Here is a 21,133-nt window from a genome sequence, read left to right on the forward strand (position 1 = left end):
TGCTGAGGGGTTGTTCCCCTTGCAGAGCTACAGTTCCCAGAGCTCCCTGGGAAGAGGCACTGGCTGTTAAACCACTGTCATGCTGGACTGCAGAGGAATGGTGGCAGGAACCAGCTGGAGAACCTCCAAGGAAAGAAGACTCAGAGCCCGGGGATTGGTGGTGGGACGACGATGAGTGGCCAGAGGGAGGAGACTGGGAGGAGGAAGTGGCAGAAGTTGAAGAGGAAACAGGGAATAGTGAGCTGGGAGGACTCAGAGTCCTTTTCGTTGGGCATAATTCAGAGGGAAATTCCCAGGTGTCAAAAAAGAAAAGTAAGTGAGTAAGTAAGTAAGTAAGATTGAACTGATGGAATATGTGCAGCTTCCAGATTTAACATACAGAATAAGAGAACAAGAAGAATGTACGTTTAAAGAAGACTGGAAAATATTCACTGGATATATGGGTGAAAATCATAGCTGTCAACTTTTCCCTTTTCTTGCGAGGAATGCTATTCAGAATAAGGGAAGTTCCCTTAAAAAAGGGAGAAAGTTGACAGCTATGGTGAAAACTGTGTTCATTTAAAAATGCGGGCAGCATCAAGATAAATTCAACAGTGTAAATAAGTTTTGACGGATGTAACGATGGATTACTGAACGGTTTAGTTCATGTAAAATATGCAGGGATGTATGGTAAGCAAAATGAACCACGGAAAGAGAAGAAGGGAAGTCACTGATTTAAGGTTGTTTAAATGGGTATTTTGAAATGTAAATTAAAAAACTTAATAAAAATTATATTAATAAATAAATAGTGAGCTGGGAGATCCAGTGGCAGAATCAGAGAGGAGCAGGAGGGTGGGAGGAGTGAGGGGAAGAGGAGTCAGGCTTCCAACAGAATTCAGTTTTAACTCCAACTTGCACAGTGTGGTTTACTACCAGCTCACTCCTGACCACCACTCTGAGAATTGAAGTTATCTGAGGGAAATAGGAGCCCCACCACAGCTCTCAGCACCCTTAACGAATGGCAGCTCCCAGGGTACTTTGAGGGAAGCCGTGCCTTTTTAAAAAGGGGTGTGGTATCGCTTTAAACGCACAGTGCAGGCGAGACCGTCCGTCTTTTAACATATCAAACTCTCGGTTGTTTTTGCCGGCCACCGAAAGCGACTCCATTTTGAACAGGGAAACGGCAACTAACAGAGGCGAGGCAAATGAGAAGGGCAAAGCATATGAGACAACCCTCAAAGCAGGCATGGGGAAAAGCTTTGGCTTTCTCCGGATCACGATGGGGGAGTTGTAGCCCAGCAACATCCAGCAGGCCACAGGCTTCCTACCCCCGCTTTATTAAAAAAATATTTTATTTTAATGTATTTTTAATCTTTGTTGGAAGCTGCCCAGAGTGGCTGGGGAGGCCCAGCCAGATGGGCGGGGTACAAATAGTAAATTATTATTATTATTATTATTATTAAGCGGTGCTCTCACCATGAGGATGCACTCCCAAGCCATCCAGCGGATCGGCAGCACTGCTCGGCCCTGGATGCGGTAATAGTCCCCGGCGTAGAGGTTCCGGCTCATGCCAAAGTCGGCGATCTTGATGGTGAAACCTTCGCCAACCAGGCAGTTCCGCGTCGCCAGGTCCCGGTGCACGAAGTTGAGGGAGGCAAGGAAGGCCATTCCTGAGGCAATCTGGGCCCCCACGTGGACCAGGGTAGGGTAGCTAAGTAGCAGAGAGAGAGAAAGAAAGGCACGTCAGTCAGGAACACTCCCCTGAGACTGTAGAGATGCAAGTGATATTCCCATCAGACACTGGGGTAGCTCTTTAAAGTGCTGGCCTCCAGGGAACGCAACTAATCAAGTTGGGATGCAATTGAATGGGACGGAATTTTTCCTCAAGATTTTAGTGAATTATGAATCCAGAGCATAGCTGTCAACGTTTCCCTTTTTTATGGGAAATTCCCTTATTCCAAATAGGATTCCTTGCAAGAAAAGGGAAAAGTTGACAGCTATGATCCAGAGGAACATCAAAGCTCACTCTCTGCTGGCTGGCCCAGGACTTTTTACTTTGGTAGGTCTTGGCCGGGGAGAACAGGGTGGGGAGAACAAGATGCCACACGTATTTTGAAACGCGTGCAGAGACTTCAAAATTGAAATTCATCCTTTGAAATTAAAGACTCAGGTAGCTGCTTTTAAAATGCTCAGCTACAAAGCCTTGTTCACAAATCCTCAAGCTACACTGTTTAGGCACCGGCCTGCCAAACACAATACCTTTCTACCACTTAAAAATAGTAACGGCCATCTTAAATGCAGAAGCAAGTGCTGGGAAAAAATTCTGAAAGGGTAGTCTCTGTTAACCTCTTGCCTCGGAAACGTCCGAAAAATAACTGCTGCACCTGAAACGCACACCTGACGACCGACGCCATCAGGGCAGGACTTCCAAGGCAAAACGGGTTGGATTCTGCTACCATGGAATCACAGAGTTGGAAGGGACCATGAGGGTCATCTAGTCCAACCCCCGGCAATGCAGGAATCTTTTTGCCCCACGTGGGGCTCGAACCCACGACCTTGAGATCTCATGCTCTACTGACTGAGCTATCCCAGCTTAGAGTCGGTACCCGATTGTCGGCTTCCCACTGGGGCTCCCGCCCAGCTTGTCTTCCATCTCATGTCCGCTGAGGAACTGGTTGAGGTCTCCGTTCTCCATGTACTCGGTGATCATGCACAGGGGGTCGTCTCTCACGCAAACACCCAAGAGCCGGACGATGTTGAGGTCCTTCAGGCGAGACATGATCTTCACCTCCTTCAGGAAATCGTTCCTTGACAGGCAAGAAGAAGATGTTACAAGGGATAAACAAATCAAAGGGTTCTGCAGATCGAAAGATGAAGGGGGGGGGGTTGTGTGGTTGGTGAAACATAATAAAATAAAATAAAATAAAATAAAATAAAATAAAATAAAATAAAATAAAATAAAATAAAATAAAATAAAATAAAATAAAATAAAATAAAATAAAATAAAATAAAATAAAATAAAATAAAATAAAATAAAATAAAATAAAATAAAATAAAATAAATAAAATAAAATAAAATAAAATAAAATAAAATAAAATAAAATAAAATAATAAAATAAAATATAAAAATTAAAATAAAATAAACTTCGAAGCCGGGCTCAGAGCGGCTAACAACAATAAAAGTAACACAGCATTCTAAAATCAATTCATTATAAAATCAAATTAATGGCAACCATTGGGCTAGAGTTCTGTGAGGATTGCCAAAGAAGGGAGTCAGGCTGTGCCCTGGCCAAAGGCCTGGTGGAATAGCTCTGTCTTGCAAGCCCTGCAGAAAGATGTCCAGTCCCGCAGAGCCCTAGTCTCTTGTGACAGAGCGTTCCACCAGATCGGGGCCTCGGCCGAAAAAGCCCTGGCTCTGATTGAGCCCACATGTGGCAATCGTGAAGCCCGAATTCTGCAAACTGGTACAAATTAGGCAACTGACAAAATCCGTATTGCCCAGAAACATTTGGGGGGAAGTCCTGCCTCAGCACTTGTGACAAAGTGCCCCACTCATAGCATCTCCCAGGCTGGTTTCAAGCAGAGGAGGTGAGATAATGGTGGTCACAGGGCTGACTCTAGCTGTTAGGTCCCTGCCTAACTCAGGGCCTGCAGCCCAGCCACAGACAATCACAACCCTTAAATCACATCAGCCCCTGCTCAAAGGCAGGTCAGAACAAAACTGGAAGCAGGAGAATAAAGATATAGAGAATAGAAGGGAATACTCAAGTGAGAGGACCAAGGATTGCAGAGATCCCATTAGAAGATGTTTTGAATGTGAGGTTAGATAAATCTCTTCCGGAAGAGGGCCTGCCATTCATTTTAACTCAGGCATAGGCAAACTTGGCCCTCCAGATGTTTTGTGACTACAGTTCCCATCATCCCCGACCACCGGTCCTCTTAGCTAGGGATCATGGGAGTTGTAGTCCCAAAATATCTGGAGGGCCGAGTTTGCCTATGCCTGAGTTAAACTGTGGAACCCACTCCCATAGGAGGCACCTGGCGGCCACCAACTTGGATGGTTTTATTATCACATTTTTGTATTGTGTTAGATTGTTATAAGATGTACATTTTTTGTTCCTTCAGCTTGTAAACCGCCTTGAGTACTGTAAGATAGAAAGACGGCATACAAATTAAAAATGATGATGATGATGATGAGGCCTGGGCAAATTTTATGGAGGATCAGGCTACCAAACTACACATACACAAACACACACACAGAGAGAGGCAGAGAGGTTTGTACACTTACCTGGCATTCTTAGTGGCGTCAGAGCGTAGAATCTTCACGGCCACCAGCAGAGGGCGCCCCTTGCGCACATTGAAGGGGAACTCCAGGCTCGGAAGGTCCTGTGGGTTTTCCACTTCACACAAGTGGACCTTTTTAAGGGAAAAAACAAACCTGGTGACTCTGGGAGGAAGGAAGAGAATAAGAAACCAGCGTCTTCTCCCCTTCCCCCCTCCCTTTCCTCCATCACTTTGTGGCTCCATCACAAAGCAAGCAGGGCCGGTTGTGACATTCCCACGCTTCATGTGAAAATGCACTTCAAGAAGAAGAGTTTGGATTTGATATCCCGCTTTATCACTACCCGAAGGAGTCTCAAAGTGGCTAACATTCTCCTTTCCCTTCCTCCCCCACAACAAACACTCTGTGAGGTGAGTGGGGCTGAGAGACTTCAGAGAAGTGTGACTGGCCCAAGGTCACCCAGCAGCTGCAGGTGGAGGAGCAGGGAAGCGAACCCGGTTCACCAGATTACAAGTCCACCACTCTTAAATAAATTCAATAAATAATAATAATATGGGGAGAGGTGGTCCTGTAGTTCACATGGGGGTGACAGGAGCTGAAAATTCAACAGGATGTGGAGAGAACCACTTTGGCTGCCCCTGACAGAGGCAATGCAGAGTTGGTGCACCAGAGGTCTGACTCAGTGAAAGGTACAGTGGTACCTCGGGTTACAGACACTTCAGGTTACAGATTCTGCTAACCCAGGAGTAGTACCTTGGGTTAAGAACTTTGCTTCAGGATGAGAACAGAAATCACGCAGCAGCAGCGCAGCGGCAGTGGGAGGCCCCATTAGCTAAAGTGGTGCTTCAGGTTAAGAACAGTTTCAGGTTATGAACGGACCTCTGGAACGAATTAAGTTCTTAACCCGAGGTTGTTGTTGTTTAGTCGTTTAGTCGTGTCCGACTCTTTGTGACCCCATGGACCAGAGCATGCCAGGCACTCCTGTCTTCCACTGCCTCCCGCAGTTTGGTCAAACTCATGCTGGTTAACCCAAGGTACCACTGTACATTTCCTGCGTTCCTTCCCCTTGTGCTCTGCTGTTTTGTTTCTTTAGAAGTCCATCCCACCTTCCCTCTGAAACAATCATCCACAGCAGCCTTCATCACCTTAAAAATAATCCTTCTACACCTACAGATGGACTCACCTCTCCAAACTGCCCCTCGCCCAGCTTCTCCTTGAAGATGAGCCTCTCCCGGGGAAACTCGCCCAGCGCCATGTCCTTGCCAGCAAGGGCGTCCACCGCGATAGCCGGGACCGCATAGGTGTTCCCGCCCGTCACCCCTTGAAGGTTGATGATGTCGGCTTCAGCGTAATGCGGAACGTTGTTCTGGAAGCCTGGCTGGCTTCCCGCAGTTTCCGGTTCCATGTAGTCAGCACCACACGCTGTGGGAAGGAAAGACAGGGGTAAGGAAACATGGAGCGAGTCCACTTCGCCCAGCTAACGCGGTTGAGATTATTTGCCCCGCGCTGAAGATGGCTGCTATTTGCAGGGACCCAGCAGCCGTGTCAAACGCAAGAGCCAGTTGGATCTCGGCTCTGGGCAGAAGGGACCCTGAGCAAATCCTCGCCCCCTCCAGCCACCCCTGCTGCGTCGCAGAACCTGCAAAGCGGAAAGTTGCAACGTTGTCTGAGCCAGAGAGAGAGAGAGAGGTTAGCCATGCACAGGATAGACAAGAGGGAAATGAACTGGGGACAGACATATGGTGTGTGGGGAGGGGGGGTGGGAAGAGAGATGGAGACAGACAGCGCCCCCTGGCAGGAGAGGGGGAGAAATGGCAGTAGGCAGAAGGTTCTCTCAGCTTGGAATGTGGCCACCCAGGATTTTCCCCCGTCGCGCCACACGAGCTTGGCACCTTACCATTGGTGTTGATTGGCTTAACCCGGTTGGGTGGCGGGAAAGCAGGCCTTCCCATTGGCTGGGCATAAGTGGCCAGGAAGAGGTGGTAAGCCGGGTTGCTGAGCAGCAGAGCTGTCGGGAGAAGGGGGAGGGCGGGCGGAGAAAACAAACGGGACGGATGAGGAACGGACAGACGGATGGAAGGACGCACACGGAAGGGAAGGCGTGACACAGAGAAGAGGCAGCGCTTTAGGGATCCCTGTCCCTTGCCGGGGCGCTCTCGTCCCAAACACAACAGCCAGAGACACAGACACCAAATGACGTGTAATATAATAATGGGGACACGCCATCGTTAGCGCTTCGGAGAGAAGGAAGGAGTCTTGTCCAGCCCTCCTGCACTAACTCACTTTAAGTCCTTGCAAGGAAGCCAGTAAAGCCTTTAAAGACCTATGCAGTCTAGGACCCATGTACCTACGGGACCGCCTCTCCTGGTATGCCCCGTGGAGGACCTTAAGGTCCACAAATAACAACACTTTGGAGGTCCTGAGCCTCAAGGAGGTTAGATTGGTTTCAACCAGGGCCAGGGCCTTTTCAGCACTGGCCCCGACGTGGTGGAACGGTCTGTCACAAGAGACAAGGGCCCTGAGGGACTTGACATCTTTCTGCAGAGCTGTTCTGCCTGGCCTTTGGTTTGGACTCAGTCTGACCCTTATGTTTCCCTCCCCTCCCTTGTGGTCTTGATTTATCAGCTACTTTAAAATGAGGCTGCATTTTAAATTGCATTTTAACCTGTATTTTAAATTGGTGTTTTTTTCCCTCCCCCCACCCCCTTTTCCCCTATTATGTTTTTACTGTGATTTTATTGGTGTTAGCCGCCCTGAGCCCGGCTCTGGCCAGGGAGAGCAGGGTATAAATATTATTATTATTATTATTATTATTATTATTATTATTATTATTATTATTATTATTTTCCTGTCATCTCCCGGTTGGGCTGGGAAATATCCCCTGCCTGATATGAGAGGTGGAAGAAACCAAATGTCAAGGAGAAGGGTCCTGGACTAACCATTCTTCAGGGGTTTCATGTCACGCTCCAGGAGAGCACTTTTGCCAAGTGATCCTTCCCTCTGGCAATCTGAAGTGGTGTTGTCCAAGAAGAGCTTCGCCAACTTGGCTCTTGTTTCTGTAAACTAGGCCTCGGGCTACAACTGTAACTAATCTCTGGGTAGTTGGCAGAAATGTGGGGTTCTCTGCAGGGTGGAGTGTGTATGTGTTGAACACACAGTGACTACAGGGCACAGAACAAAATGTGGTAATGGTGGGAAGGGGCAGCCACAGTTGCAATGTGTGGTGTAGTGGTTAAGAGCGGTGGACTCGTAATCTGGTGAACTGGGTTCGCGTCTCCGCTCCTCCACATGCAGCTGCTGGGTGACCTTGGGCCAGTCACACTTCTCTGAAGTCTCTCAGCCCCACTCACCTCACAGAGTGTTTGTTGTGGGGGAGGAAGGGAAAGGAGAATGTTAGCTGGTTTGAGACTCCTTCGGGTAGTGATAAAGCGGGATATCAAATCCAAACTCTTCAAATGAGCGGAGAACATGCAGGATCCTCATTCTCCCTCCCTCTTCATATTTTTCTTTTTTTTTTTTTAGATGTTCCTTTTGCTTCCTTTCCCAGTTCTCCTCTCCGTTTTTTCCTCTCTCAGGATAACGGAAAAGCACTGAGCAAAGCTAAACGCTCGTCAAAATGACATCCCTCCTAGACCTAGACTTCCTAGATGTCAAAGAGAACAACAACTACCAGACCTTTAGAAGACATCTGAAGGCAGCCCTGTTTAGGGAAGCTTTTAATGTTTGATGCATTACTGTATTTTAATATTTTGTTGGAAGCTGCCCAGAGTGGCTGGGGAAGCCCAGCCAGATGGGCGGGGTATAAATAATAAATTATTACATTATATAATTATAGACTGCACCACTCATAACCACAGGCAGTGTCACGTGATCAAACGCTCATTTGTGCAAAAAGTTCTTCCTTGCATGTAGACAACAAGCACACAAGGAGAGAAACCTAGCCTTCTTCTTGGTGTGCTAGTTCTCTACTTGCAAGGGCTCCTTTTATGCAATGAAGTGTTATAAAAGCTAGCCCACCGTTCTGCTATATGAATCGGTATAGTCCAGGAAGGCCCTTGTGATGGTTTTGTTGGACATATAGATTGGCCCATTTATTCTTTGCTCCTTTTAAAAACACTCTCTGGTCCTGAATGGGTAACTGTGCCCCTGAAGGACCAGGTGCACAGCCTGGGAGTCATTTTGGACTCACAGCTGTCCATGGAGGCACAGGTCAAATCTGTGTCCAGGGCAGCTGTTTACCAGCTCCATCTGGTACGTAGGCTGAGACCCTATCTGCCTGGGGACTGTCTCGCCAGAGTGGTGCATGCTCTGGTTATCTCCCGCTTGGACTACTGCAATGCACTCTACGTGGGGCTACCTTTGAAGGTGACTCGGAAACTACAACTAATCCAGAATGCGGCAGCTAGACTGGTGACTGGGGGCGGCCACCGAGACCATATAACACCGGTCTTGAAAGACCTACATTGGCTCCCAGTACGTTTCCGAGCACAATTCAAAGTGTTGGTGCTGACCTTTAAAGCCCTAAACGGCCTCGGTCCAGTATACCTGAAGGAGCGTCTCCACCCCCATCATTCTGCCCGGACGCTGAGGTCCAGCGCCGAGGGCCTTCTGGCGGTTCCCTCATTGCGAGAAGCAAAGCTACAGGGAACCAGGCAGAGGGCCTTTTTGGTAGTGGCGCCCGCCCTGTGGAACGCCCTTCCAGCAGATGTCAAAGCGATAAACAACTACCTGACATTCAGAAGACATCTTAAGGCAGCCCTGTTCAGGGAAGTTTTTAACGTGTGATATTTTACTGTATTTTTGGTTTCTATGGAAGCTGCCCAGAGTGGCTGGGGAGGCCCAGCCAGATGGGCGGGGTATAAATAAATAAATTATTATTATTATTATTATTATTATTATTATTATTATTATTATTACTCTGCTTTCCTTCTTTCCTTCCTTGAATGCCACCCAGACATTCACAGCTAGCTATCAGTTCACAGCAAAAGCCCAGCAATATACAGCATATTGTATTGACACATGCAAGCAAACCACCCCCAAGAAAACCCCTAAAAGTTTGTGGTGATGTTGGACTCATCTACTTCGTTCTTGCATCTCCTTCCCACAAGCCTTGGACACCCAGACCCCTTTCTCCCTCTGTCCGGCCTTCTAGACATCCCAAGAAACCCCACACAATTAGAGAGCTGTTCTATTATTATGAGATGTTACCGCATTTTTCGCACTATAAGACGCACCAGAAAAAAAAATATTCTGAATCTCAGAAGCCAGAACAGCAAGAGGGATCTATGCGCAGTGAAAGCAGCAATCCCTCTTGCTGTTCTGGCTTCTGGGATAGCTGCGCAGCCTGCATTCGCTCCATAAGATGCACACACATTTCCCCTTACTTTTTAGGAGGGAAAAAGTGAGTCTTATAGAGCAAAAAATCCGGTAATCACAGGGGCTGCACAATCTGAGCCATTGCTTGCCGGAATTGCTGAACTGAACTCCAAGAGACCCTTGCTTAAGATTAGCAGTGTGTTCCACCAGTAAAAGAGGTGCCTAAATACATTACAGAATTATAGTGGCTGGCAGTGCTGCCGATATTTCACAACAAAGCAGCACACTTCAGTTGGGAAACTAGTCAGTAAAGCTCTCCTTTAACGATGTGGTGAATTTTAATCCACGTTTAAAAGGCCTGCCTTGTCGTCGTTTATTAAAGGCATTTTGTCTCTGGTTTGTTACTCTAATGGGAAATAAAAATAAAATATTAACGACCCCCTTTCCTTTTAACCACAAAGTGGTAGTTTTGGCTTGTTCCCAACACAAATATCTCCTCACAGTATCATAAAGTGTCTCCGTCTTTATTAACTTTCAGGAGGAATTTGAAAACATTCCTGTTTCCCCAAGCACTTGATGGCTGAAGATTACTGTTGCTGAAAAGCCCTGAAATCCCTGGGTGGAATAATTTTATTTTTTTAATATATATAATTTTTTTTAAAAGCCTGCAAGTTGTTTCAAAAGGTTTTTAACGGTAACTGCTTTTCTATGTTCTTAACTGTAATTGTTTTAGGACTATTTTAGAACGTTTCCATTTTCAAATTGTGTATCTGCTTGCAATCCTGGGTAAGATATAAATCCAATAAATCAATATGCGAGCACCTAAAACGATAACTCGGAAAAACAGAAATACATTACAACCCTCCTAGATTGTTAAAAACAAAAAAAACCATTTGGGTCTCAAGTACTGTGAGGACTTGCTTTCCCCAGGTCAGCTCACGTGTACACTAAGAGATGTCTTGAAGGCCCTTCCCTGGGGTCCCACCACCCATCAGACTAGCAAAGAGAGAGAGAGCCTTTTTGGTGGTGACACCCCTGATTTTGAAATTAACACCTTCTTGGTGCCACGTAAAAAACACTATTGATTTTTTCCAGGCCCTTTTATTGAGTATTCTACAGTGTTAAATAAGTAGTTTCACTGTGCTAAAGGTAAAGGTAAAGGGACCCCTGACCATTAGGTCCAGTCATGGCCGACTCTGGGGTTGTGGCGCTCATCTGGCTTTACTGGCCGAGGGAGCCGGCGTACAGCTTCCGGGTCATGTAGCCAGCATGACTAAACCGCTTCTGGCGAACCAGAGCAGCGCACGGAAACGCCGTTTACCTTCCCGCCGGAGCAGTACCTATTGATCTACTTGCACGTTTGACGTTCAAATCCACCTTCATTTTTCTCTCATTCCTTCTACTTGGAGGCTAATTGCACCCATATATATATATATATATATATATATATATATATATATATATATATATATATGCTGTTTTAACAACACTCTTTGAACAACAGGAACAAGCGGGTAGGCAGGGCTGGAACATCACAGAATAATCAACCTCTTTACTGAGAGAAGAGGTGGAAATTGAGGGGGGGAATTTTAGTTTCTGTCGTTGTTTTTACCGTTGTCTGCGGTTGGTTAGGACCCCCAACGAGTTGAAAGGATCGGAGCCAACCACTTTACTAGTTAAACGGTTATTCGTCAATATGAAATCTTTCACCTGGTTTGCGTGTTTTCCCAAGGTGTTCATAGGAGCCAGATTTACACCAGTTATATATGACTCAGTATTGTCTAAGCTGACGGGCAGCAACCCCCTGGGGTTTCAAACAGGGGGTCTCTCACCGCCTTATCTGGAGACGCTAGAGAACTTCCCTAAACCATGGGTAGGCAAACTAAGGCCTGGGGGGCTGGATCCGGCCCAATCGCCTTCTAAATCTGGCCCGCGGACGGTCCAGGAATCAGCGTGGTTTTACATGAGTAGAATGTGTCCTTTTATTTAAAATGCATCTCTGGGTTATTTGTGGGGCATAGGAATTTGTTCATTTCCCCCCCCCCCAAAAAAAAAATATAGTCCAGCCCCCCACAAGGTCTGAGGGACAGTGGACCGGCCCCCTGCTGAAAAAGTTTGCTGACCCCTGTCTTAAACTGTGGGGCACGCACTCTGCCCTTCAGGTGCAGCCCTTCCCCTCCCTAATGAGACTTTGGTGCTTTGACGGAAGCTCAAGATTCGTCCCAAGCGACCGTGGTCCCTTTCAGCACGAAGTGAGGCGAGCAGCAGTCTTCCACACCTCCCAACAGTCCGCTCTGAGCTTCCTGCAAACATACCTCAGAAGTGTGGAATTTGGTGCTGGGCTGAGAATTCAACATCCCAAGAACAAGAATGTTCGCTTGAACAAGCGAAAAGAGGCAGGGAAGAATCGCCCTACGATCTGGGCAAAAGGCCACAGCTCAGTAGCAGGACACCTGCGCTGCATGCAGAAGGTCGCTTCAACTCAATCCCTCCAGTGGGGACTGGGAGAGAAACGTTATCGGAAACCCCAGACAACCACTTCCGGTCTAGATAGGCCAGTGGTACGAAGATCCTGTGGAGGAACTGAGGTTTTCTATGTGCTCCCTAGCTTTTACCACTTACCTAGGTGTCCATGGGGCATTTGGGTTGCTCTGACCCTCAGACATTCCCGTCTAACGCCACCACCCCTACAAAAGCCTCTCCCGACGGTTCAACCATTCGCTCCCTGCTCCCCTCAGCAGCTTCGGCCTTCTCCTCTGCAAAACCACCACATCCCCCCCGTTTTAGTTCAGTTCCGCCCCCCCCCAAAATCCCACAACCGGCCCCTCACCGGAGTTCTCGACGCTGTGGGGCAGATCCGGCAGTTTCATGCGGGCCCTGTTGGGCTCCTGGTACTCCGTCTCCCCCGAGTGGATGCGCTCGTAGCGGTTCGAGTGCCGGTGGGAGCCCATCGTGTTGTTGATGACGATGGTGTCGCTTGGCGCCGAGAGGTGGACGGTGAGGTCGTCGTCTGAGATGCGGCGTTGCGCCTAAGGGGCATGGAAGCGTCAGTTGCTCGAGAGGCCATGACAGAAGTGCATATACACAGCGAGCCTCACATTGCTCAGGCCCTCAAGGCATTAATTCGCCCAATTCTACTGCTCCTTTGAGAAACTGAGGGAGTCTTGCATCCCTTTTTTTATACCTTGCTGTCAGGGAACTGACATCGGAGCTAGAGGCGGAGGGAAGGCTCTCAAATGATGCTGGAGAAGGGCCCAGCAGGGAGAGAAGCAGCTCAGCAGAGGGGGAAGCAAATCAGCGCAACACCAGGGATAAAGGGGGGCAGGTGGGGGAATCGGCGAGAGGGCTCCAGGACTCTTCACTGGACACCAGCGGGGAGAGCACAGGTCCTCCGCTACCCACGCCCTCCCTGCGCAGAAGACTTCTGTGCAGGGAGAGTAGGAGGAGACTGGGCGTCAAACAACTTTTATGTTGGAAAAGGTTTAAGAAACGCCCCCTGACGGATTCTGCTAGCGACTGAGGCAGCCACGAAGAGAAGGGCTGTCCAGGCAGAAAGGTTTAACAAGGCAATTTGGCCTGGAGAGGCGGCAGCTTACGCACGAGCAACCCCATACTCATTACACTTGCCTTCCTGTCATGGTATTGTCCAGGTGGCCGCTCACCAGACACTGACCCAACCCAAACTTGATGAGCTTCCGCAAGGTGCTGACTTTCTGTGTCTTCGGACCCTACCCTGGGGACTTTAACCCCACAGATTCTCCTGCCGCCCCCTACTTCAGATCATTCCAGAACTATTGGCTCTCTCTCGGCCTACCTAGGGGTGGATCCCAAGCTGGGTCCCTCAGAAATTTATCAGAGGTTACTTTATGAGGAGATTGGTGATGGCAGACAAGCTGCCCCAAAAGACATCCCCCCCCTCCAGTCATACATTCAATAAATACAGTGGTACCTCAGGTTACAAATGCTTCAGGTTACAGACTCCGCTAACCCAGAAATAGTACCTCGGGTGAAGAACTTTGCTTCAGGATGAGAACAGAAATCGCGCGGCGGCAGCAGGTGGCCCCATTAGCTTAAGTGGTACCTCAGGTTAAGAACCGTTTCAGACCTCCAGAATGAATTAAGTTCTTAACCAGAGGTACCACTGTAATGACAATCACGTTCATTGGCTCTCTTGTGGCCAGTTCTCAGTGCCCTCCATGGCCAATGTTCATTTGCCCTCCATAACCAATCTTCCTCTGCATGTTGTAGGGGGCTTGCTGGGCCCATTCTGAAGCTGTTTCCCATTCAGATAGGCTGTTAGCTCGGCCCAAGAGGCCTAGTGCCCCTTGTAGCCTTTTAAGGGTGCCCTACAAGTGCACCCCAGAATCCCAGTAGACCTAAGAAAGCCAGTGTCATTCCGGACAAGGCTCCGGCATACAAAGCCCCATGGCCATGAAGCTAACGGGCTGGTTTTGGGGCAGGCACTATCACTCAGCCCAACCTACTCCGCAGGGTTGTTGAGAGGATAAGAGGCTCTCCAGGGTCTCGGTCAGAGAAAATTCTAGCTGATATCCTTTTGACTGGATCCAAAGCCACCTTTTCCCACTGAGTGAGAGGCCCTACCCTGATCAGTGAGTCATGCAGAGACGCAGCAGGTGGGCTCCTCAACAGGGGAGCGATCCTTAATTCTACATGCTTTAAAAACAACCTTTATAGCAGTATGTCTAAAAGTAAGATTCTATTTCCAATCAATGCAATCAGGTGTGTCTTAGCCAGGAGAAGTTGGGCTGAGTTAACAAAGTCTTAAATGCACTTAAGCGGATGCAGATTTTTAAGTTGCCCACTCCAAATCGGTAAGACCACCTTAATTTGGGGCCATCGAAACCATGGCCACCCATTGCATCATCCTTCCTGTGATGCAGCCCAGCTTACCTTCCCCAAGATCTTCTGCCAATATTGCCGCCAGAGGATGAGGAAGATGACAACCAATAGGAGAAGGATGATAGCCACCAGGCACCCAATCAGGATGGAGGTGTTGCTGTTGTCGTCCTTTGCAATGGGCTGCCCTGATTTTGGTTCCCCTTGACTTTCCAGATCTTAAAAAGATATGGAGAAAAATAATGATAAAGTCCATTCATGGCCTCCAAGCGCCGCCATTTTGAAACAGGTGGAATTTTGGGCTCAGGGTGGGCGAAATTATTCCTTAGGTGGCTTTGCTCTCCGGTTTGAGGGCTACTCACCTTGGAGCGTGAGGTTTGAGCCAATGTTGGCTTTTTCGCTCTGCGCAGAACCCAGAGCCGGTGAGATGGGAGTGTCGTGGCCCGAGGGGTGAGGTAGAGCGATCACAGGAGGGCGGCGGCTTGAGGCGGAGAAGGAGGGGTCATCCACAACATCTGGAAGGAAAAGGAAATGCGAAGGATAAGCAAGTGACAAAAGGAGTGGTTACGACAAATAACTGTAGCAACAATTGTAGCATAGCAATTAGAGCGCTGGGCCAGGACCTGGGAGATGAGGGTTCAAACTCTCGCTCAGCCTCTTCTGCTCTCCACCTGAATGGCTCTGCGCCCAGCCAAGCAACCCACCCCAACTCACCAGAGAGAAAGCCAACTTCGCTGAAAAGCATCCACTCGCCGGCAAAGTGGAAGTGGCACTGGACGAACTTGCCGAGCCGCCCTCCCAGGTCCACCGTGAGGGACCGGGCGCTGGGATCCCTCACGTCCACGGCGAGTTGTTGCGAGACAGGCGTGGGCTCCCAGGCCGTGGCCAGGCTGCGCTTGAAGAGGCAGTCGACCTGCCGGAAGACGCTCACCCCGTGCGTGTGCATGTTGTTGCAGTGGACCTGGGGTTGGGCAGTGAGGTTGGATTGGGGCAGCGGGAGGAAAAGAAGAGGGTTAGAGGTGCGGTGACAAAAGGAGAGGCCATTTCGAAGCAAGCTTATTCCCCTGCCATCCCCATCATCGTCTATAGGTCGATCGCAACCGAACGCTCATTTTACTCACGCGATCACAAGCTTACACGGACCATGAATAAATAAATAGAAAGGGAGACCCTTAACTTTTCAGGCTTTGGGGGCTCTCGAGAGATTTTGTGGGGTGTCCCACAGGGTTTTCCCTGCACAAAAAAACCACTTCTAAGCCTTTCGCCTTGCTTACAGGGCTCTGGGTCATGCGAGGCCTCTGGGAGGTTCCCATGAGATCTCACAAGGCCATGAGTCTCAGAGGCTTTTCACAACCCTCCCCAAACCATGTGAGGAAGTGGGCCAGCTCTATAGGGCTGAGGCCTCTACAGCCACACACACACACACCCCCATGTCTGTTAGGATGGAGCTCAGCCCCTGCAATCTTGAGGGGACAAAGGAGGCCTGGAGGGAAGCCGCCCCAGGCCATGAAGTGTGGGAAGACGCCGTGCAGACCAGCATGTGAATGTCGCATCAGAAGGAGGCCTGGTTGGCCTCTCCCGATGTGAAAGTCATCACGCAAGCAGCGTGCAATGCCCATGATGACACGTGTGATGTCACACACACACACACAATGCACATCGCAGGACTTCAGCCCCCCCCCCCCAACACATGTTAGGCGCAACTCAGCACCTGTGCCTGTAAGGAAGGAACAGGGCTTAAAAAGCTGTTCATGTTACAGGTTTTCTTTATTTGTCACAGGAGGAAGGTGGGTTCCGATTACACAGTTCCCAAGCGTTAAAGGCCAGCGCATCTATCTGAAAACTACAGAAGGAGGCTGGTGGGATGACGATGGGTGGTTAGAGGGAGAAGAGGGAGCAGACTAGAAGGGGGAGATGTGAGCAGCAGGAGAGGCGACGGGGTTTAGTGAACAGGAAGAGGCTGCGGCAGAGAGCAGTTCAGACTCTGACTCTGAGACTGAAGCAGAGGCTGGAGGGGAGAGTAGCCAAGAGGCAGTGGAGACAGGCTGCTGAAGAATATAGGGTGTCTCCCGCTACTACTACAACCAGCTCCCCTCTCCTTCAGTCCTGGCAACTGCTTCATTGGGGCAAGACCTCCTGGAAAGAGTTGCTGAGACCACTAGGCCTGAGCTGAGTTTTGCTTCCTCGAATCAAGGATTAACCGCACCGGTCTCAGGTGACTTGTTGTTTTTGTTGCTGACCCGCACCTGACTCCAACCGTGACACTCGCTTACCTTCATGTAAGTGAAGGCTCTGAGCTGGTCAAACTCAAACTCCATCTCGACGAACCCCTTGGGGAAAGAGCTATTCCTCCAGCCTACGTAGTCGTACCCTGGCCAGACGCGCAGCTCTTTGTTGTGGGTGAAATCGTCCAGGCCAATCACCCCATCGGTCAGCTGGCCAAGGCCCCCAAAATGCAAGCTGTGGTTAGAATGGAATAGAATAGAGTTGCAAGGGAGTCACTAAGGAAAAAAAGAAAACACTGGGCACTTGGGTCGAACCAAGGCGCCCCTTAAACGTCGCACTAGTGTGAAGGAGAGTGCATTTCTATGTGTTCGTTCTAAATATTGACATAGAATTGAAAGACCTGCAACCGTATGGCCAATGCCATGATCAGCAACACGGGGATCTAGCAGGCGGAGAAATAAGATACCGACAAGATTCAGCCTGTTTCCTGGGTGCAGGGAAGGAGCTGTCAGGGCTTAATTATCTGGAGCCCACCTGGCTGGCTGGAAGACACAGCAGCCCTTCCACCATCCTCTGATCAGAGAACGAGTCCCCTGAGTGTCTCCAGCTTCCCAGCCTTGCAGAAGTCAAAGACTGCAAAATAAGCAAGGGCTCTTTAACCGCCCAATCGGTTCCTCCAGAGCTGAATGCGCTCCAGGTCTTGGCAGCCTACAGGAGGCTTTGGTTGGCTCCAGCTCCCTGCTGAGACAACATCTTCTGTGGCAGGCTCACAGGAAGACAAGTCACAAAGGAGAAAGCGGATGAGAACGGTACCTTGGACAGCTCCAAGGGGGACCCTGCTGGCCAATGTATAATCCTAAGGCAGATACCAAAGGGACGCGGGTGGCGCTGTGGGTAAAAGCCTCAGCGCCTAGGGCTTGCCGATCGAAAGGTCGGCGGTTTGAATCCCCACGGCAGGGTGTGCTCCCGTTGTTCAGTCCCAGCGCCTGCCAACCTAGCAGTTCGAAAGCACTCCTGGGTGCAAGTAGATAAATAGGGACCGCTTACTAGCGGGAAGGTAAACGGCGTTTCCGTGTGCGGCTCTGGCTTGCCAGAGCAGCGATGTCACGCTGGCCATGTGACCCGGAAGTGTCTCCAGACAGCGCTGGCCCCCGGCCTCTTGAGTGAGATGGGCGCACAACCCTAGAGTCTGTCAAGACTGGCCCGAACGGGCAGGGGTACCTTTACCTTTTTAAGGCAGATACCAAGAGGAAGATGCTTCAGCCTGTATGGTTACCTGGAGCTGCCCAAGGTCCTTATCTATGCTCTCGCTCTCCTCTGATGTGTTTTTGACTTGCTACCTGCTTTCCCTGTGAGACTCAGGCTCCTCCAGAACCGGACAGGTGAGGCTGGCTGTGCAGGAGAGAAAAGGCCCCATGCCATGGGAAAGACCCACACAGTTGTGCCTTCATCCTGGCTATGGGTCTTTCGATGCTACAGCTACACTACAGGATCAAGAACACAGAAAACTTGGCTGCCGCAGCACAGCTATAGTGTTTAGAAGGTTCCTCAATATTTCCAGAATTTGGCTGGTGTGGCAGAAGGTGTAATAAGGCAAGTGGCCAATATGAAGCTAATAATTTTTAGACACCGTTATTTAGTTTTCTTCTCTCGCTCAGCCCCAATCTTCTCTTCTTTCCTTTTTCTCATGCAGTTATCTATCGCTATGGGTCACCCACCTAACGCTGGGCCCTCCTTCTGTTAATGTTCTTGTTGTTCATGTCTGCATTTTTTTCCAGCACAAATCCTGTCATAGTCCTATCTCACCTCCGTTTTATAAAAAAGGCAACCCAGGCTGAGAAAGAGATTTGCCCCAGATGACACCCTGAGCTTCCGGCTGTTTGAACTCCACAACTATTACACAATGAGAAACTCTCTTTGGGTGGAGTCACACAATCGGCTTGCAGCCCCATTCACAAGGTGACCAAACAGAAGTTCCCTTTCTGTTTTCTCAGATGAACAAAATGTCTGAACACATTTTGAACTGCAACTCCATAATCCCTGGCCATTGGCCACACTAGTAAGGGCTGATGGGAGTTGTAGTCAAAAACATCTGAAGACCACCAGGCTGAGGGAAAACTGATCAGTCTAACATAACCCAGTGAACTGACAGGTGATGAAATCTTCAGATAACCAGACGCATCATGTGATGTCTGCAGTTGTCATGTGACTAACCTAGTCCTCTGAACCCACCCTTTGAAGCTGAAGTTTCAGGCTGGGATTGCCGTGCTTTTAGGGCCACCCAAGCACAGAATTCAACAACAGGGGGGCAGGGATGTTCACTCACTCACTTGCTGACGCTGTGCCCATCGTAAGTGGAGTCATTCAGGTAGACTGGTTCTGGAACTAGAGGCATGACCTGGCCGAGAGGAGCCGTGTACGACTGAAGTCCATCTGGTGGAAGGAAACAAACACATTCAGAAGAAGACCTCAAGCTCCTGATCCTCAGGAGGATCAAACTTCATGTGCAGCAAAGGCTTCTGGGTATGTGGAGCAAACCACAAGGGCATGCGTACAGAGAGAGGGTGAGGAAAACAGGAACATACGAAGGAGCCTTCTGTTCAGTCATACGGTTGGTCTATCTAACCTAATACCATCAAACCTGATGCCGTGCAGGTATTTTCCATGAACTACAACTCCCAGCAAGCCTGGTCAAAGGGTTGGGGTGATGGGAGTTGTAGTCCAAAAACATCTAGGGGACTCAAGGTTGGGAAAGGTTGCTGTAATCACATCGCACCGGCTCTGCAAATGCATGTGAGTGCAGGAAAAGAGCTGGACCGTGTTGTTGCATCAAGGACAAAAAATAATAATCAGCTGGCTCACCTTTCCAGACGCAGCCATAGAGCTCCACGCGCAGGCAGACACTCATGACTCGGTCCGCACGTGGGTAGAAGCGGACATAACGGGCAATAACCGGGGGGCCCAGGTCCTTCAGCACCACTTCTTCTGTATTTTCATTACCCGAAATCACCTAAGGGGCAGGAAGTTAGTTTTCTGTCATTGCTCGGGAACGTGCACAGGTAATGGCAATTCTGAGCTTTGGCATTTGAATAAAGACATTGGTGGACGCGGGTGGCACTGTGGACGCAGGTGGCGCTGTGGGTTAAACCACAGAGCCTAGGACTTGCCTATCAGAAGGTCGGCGGTTTGAATCCCCGTGACAGGGTGAGCTCCTGTTGCTCGGTCCCTGCTTCTGCCAACCTAGCAGTTCGAAAGCACGTCAAAGTGCAAGTAGATAAATAGGTACCACTCCGGCGGGAAGGTAAACGGCGTTTTGTGCACTGCTCTGGTTTGCCAGAAGTGGCTTAGTCCTGCTGGCCACATGACCCGGAAGCTTTCTGTGGACAAACGCTGGCTCCCTCGGCCAATAAACCGAGATGAGCGCCACAACCCCAGAGTCGGCCACGACTGGACTTAACACTCAGGGGTCCCTTTACCTTTAAAGACATTGGTGGAATTTTTAAAGTCAGAGATGGGCAACCTGTGGCCCTCGGGGTGCTGCTGAACTCAGACTTCCATCAGCCCAATCCATCAGGGATGACAAAAGCTATACAGTCCAGAAACAACTGGAGGGAGTCACACTAGCCATCTCTGGTTTAGGCAGTATATGGTGCAATGTCAGGATTATACCTGGGAAGTAGCGCATAAGCAAAGAGATCGACCTGCCATGCTAGTAAAGGTCCTCTCTATTTATTAGACATAGAGCCAGTCCTCAAAGAGATGTAAACCTGTTTCTGGGCTCTCCCACTTCAGAGAGCGAAAAACTCCATCCAAACAGAAAACTACAGGTCATCAAGAAGGGTTCCAACCCAGCCTTCTCCCTGACATGCTGTTTTCCCATGAGCAGGATTCCCCTTTTGCGGAGAGGCTGGCTGCAAAACCGGTTTCTGGTCCTGCCCCCCTCCGAAATGCAGGTGGAGTGGGGGTTCCCATGATGAAATACACCTTTCTCAGTAGCGGGCAGCGTAGGTGAGACGTTGCTGCTCAACTGACCTCCAGTCAGTTGCATCGCTTCTCCCTACCAGGAGGCGGAGAAGTAGGGGCAAGGCAGAGGTGAGGTTGGTGCAGTGCAAACACACCAGCAGGAGGGCCAGACTTAGCTCTGCAGGTGTGTTTGCACAGTGACGACTGTGCACCACTGTCTCACCTCACCCCCTCGACTTCCAGCGATGCAACTGATGGGGGTGAAGTAAGCAGCAACACCACACCTGATATTAGCAATTTCACTCCTCCTGGGAAAGGAAGAGTGTCTTATCTCTTCCACTGTGGGTACTATTACACTGTACTTTCACTTTTATTTATTTTAATTATTATTATTATTATTTTATTTTATTTACCATATTTTTTGCTCTATAAGACTCACTTTTTCCCTCCTAAAAAGTACCGTAAGTGGAAATGTGTGTGTGTCTTATGGAGTGAATGCAGGCTGCGCAGC

General features: G+C 49.2%; 1 protein-coding gene across 3 annotated transcripts in view; it reads right to left on the bottom strand.

The window, feature by feature from the left end:
- DDR1 (discoidin domain receptor tyrosine kinase 1) overlaps window positions 1-21,133 on the bottom strand; it is a 65,050-nt gene that overhangs the window by 5,265 nt on the left and 38,652 nt on the right. For 2 of the 3 annotated variants that reach the window (XM_028719768.2, XM_028719766.2), the window contains exons 5-16: window positions 19,522-19,669; window positions 18,990-19,092; window positions 16,707-16,893; window positions 15,148-15,394; window positions 14,796-14,948; window positions 14,488-14,651; window positions 12,407-12,605; window positions 6,158-6,268; window positions 5,444-5,682; window positions 4,267-4,394; window positions 2,586-2,786; window positions 1,456-1,690 (exon numbers count right to left, since the gene is read on the bottom strand). In XM_028719768.2, coding sequence (XP_028575601.2) covers window positions 1,456-1,690; window positions 2,586-2,786; window positions 4,267-4,394; window positions 5,444-5,682; window positions 6,158-6,268; window positions 12,407-12,605; window positions 14,488-14,651; window positions 14,796-14,948; window positions 15,148-15,394; window positions 16,707-16,893; window positions 18,990-19,092; window positions 19,522-19,669 — 2,115 coding nt within the window. The remainder of the gene's footprint in view (window positions 1-1,455; window positions 1,691-2,585; window positions 2,787-4,266; window positions 4,395-5,443; window positions 5,683-6,157; window positions 6,269-12,406; window positions 12,606-14,487; window positions 14,652-14,795; window positions 14,949-15,147; window positions 15,395-16,706; window positions 16,894-18,989; window positions 19,093-19,521; window positions 19,670-21,133) is intronic. The other variant, XM_028719769.2, reaches the window with a different exon arrangement.

This window comes from Podarcis muralis, chromosome 2, assembly GCF_964188315.1.
Source record: "Podarcis muralis chromosome 2, rPodMur119.hap1.1, whole genome shotgun sequence".
In the NCBI taxonomy this organism is placed as follows: Eukaryota; Metazoa; Chordata; class Lepidosauria; order Squamata; family Lacertidae; genus Podarcis; species Podarcis muralis.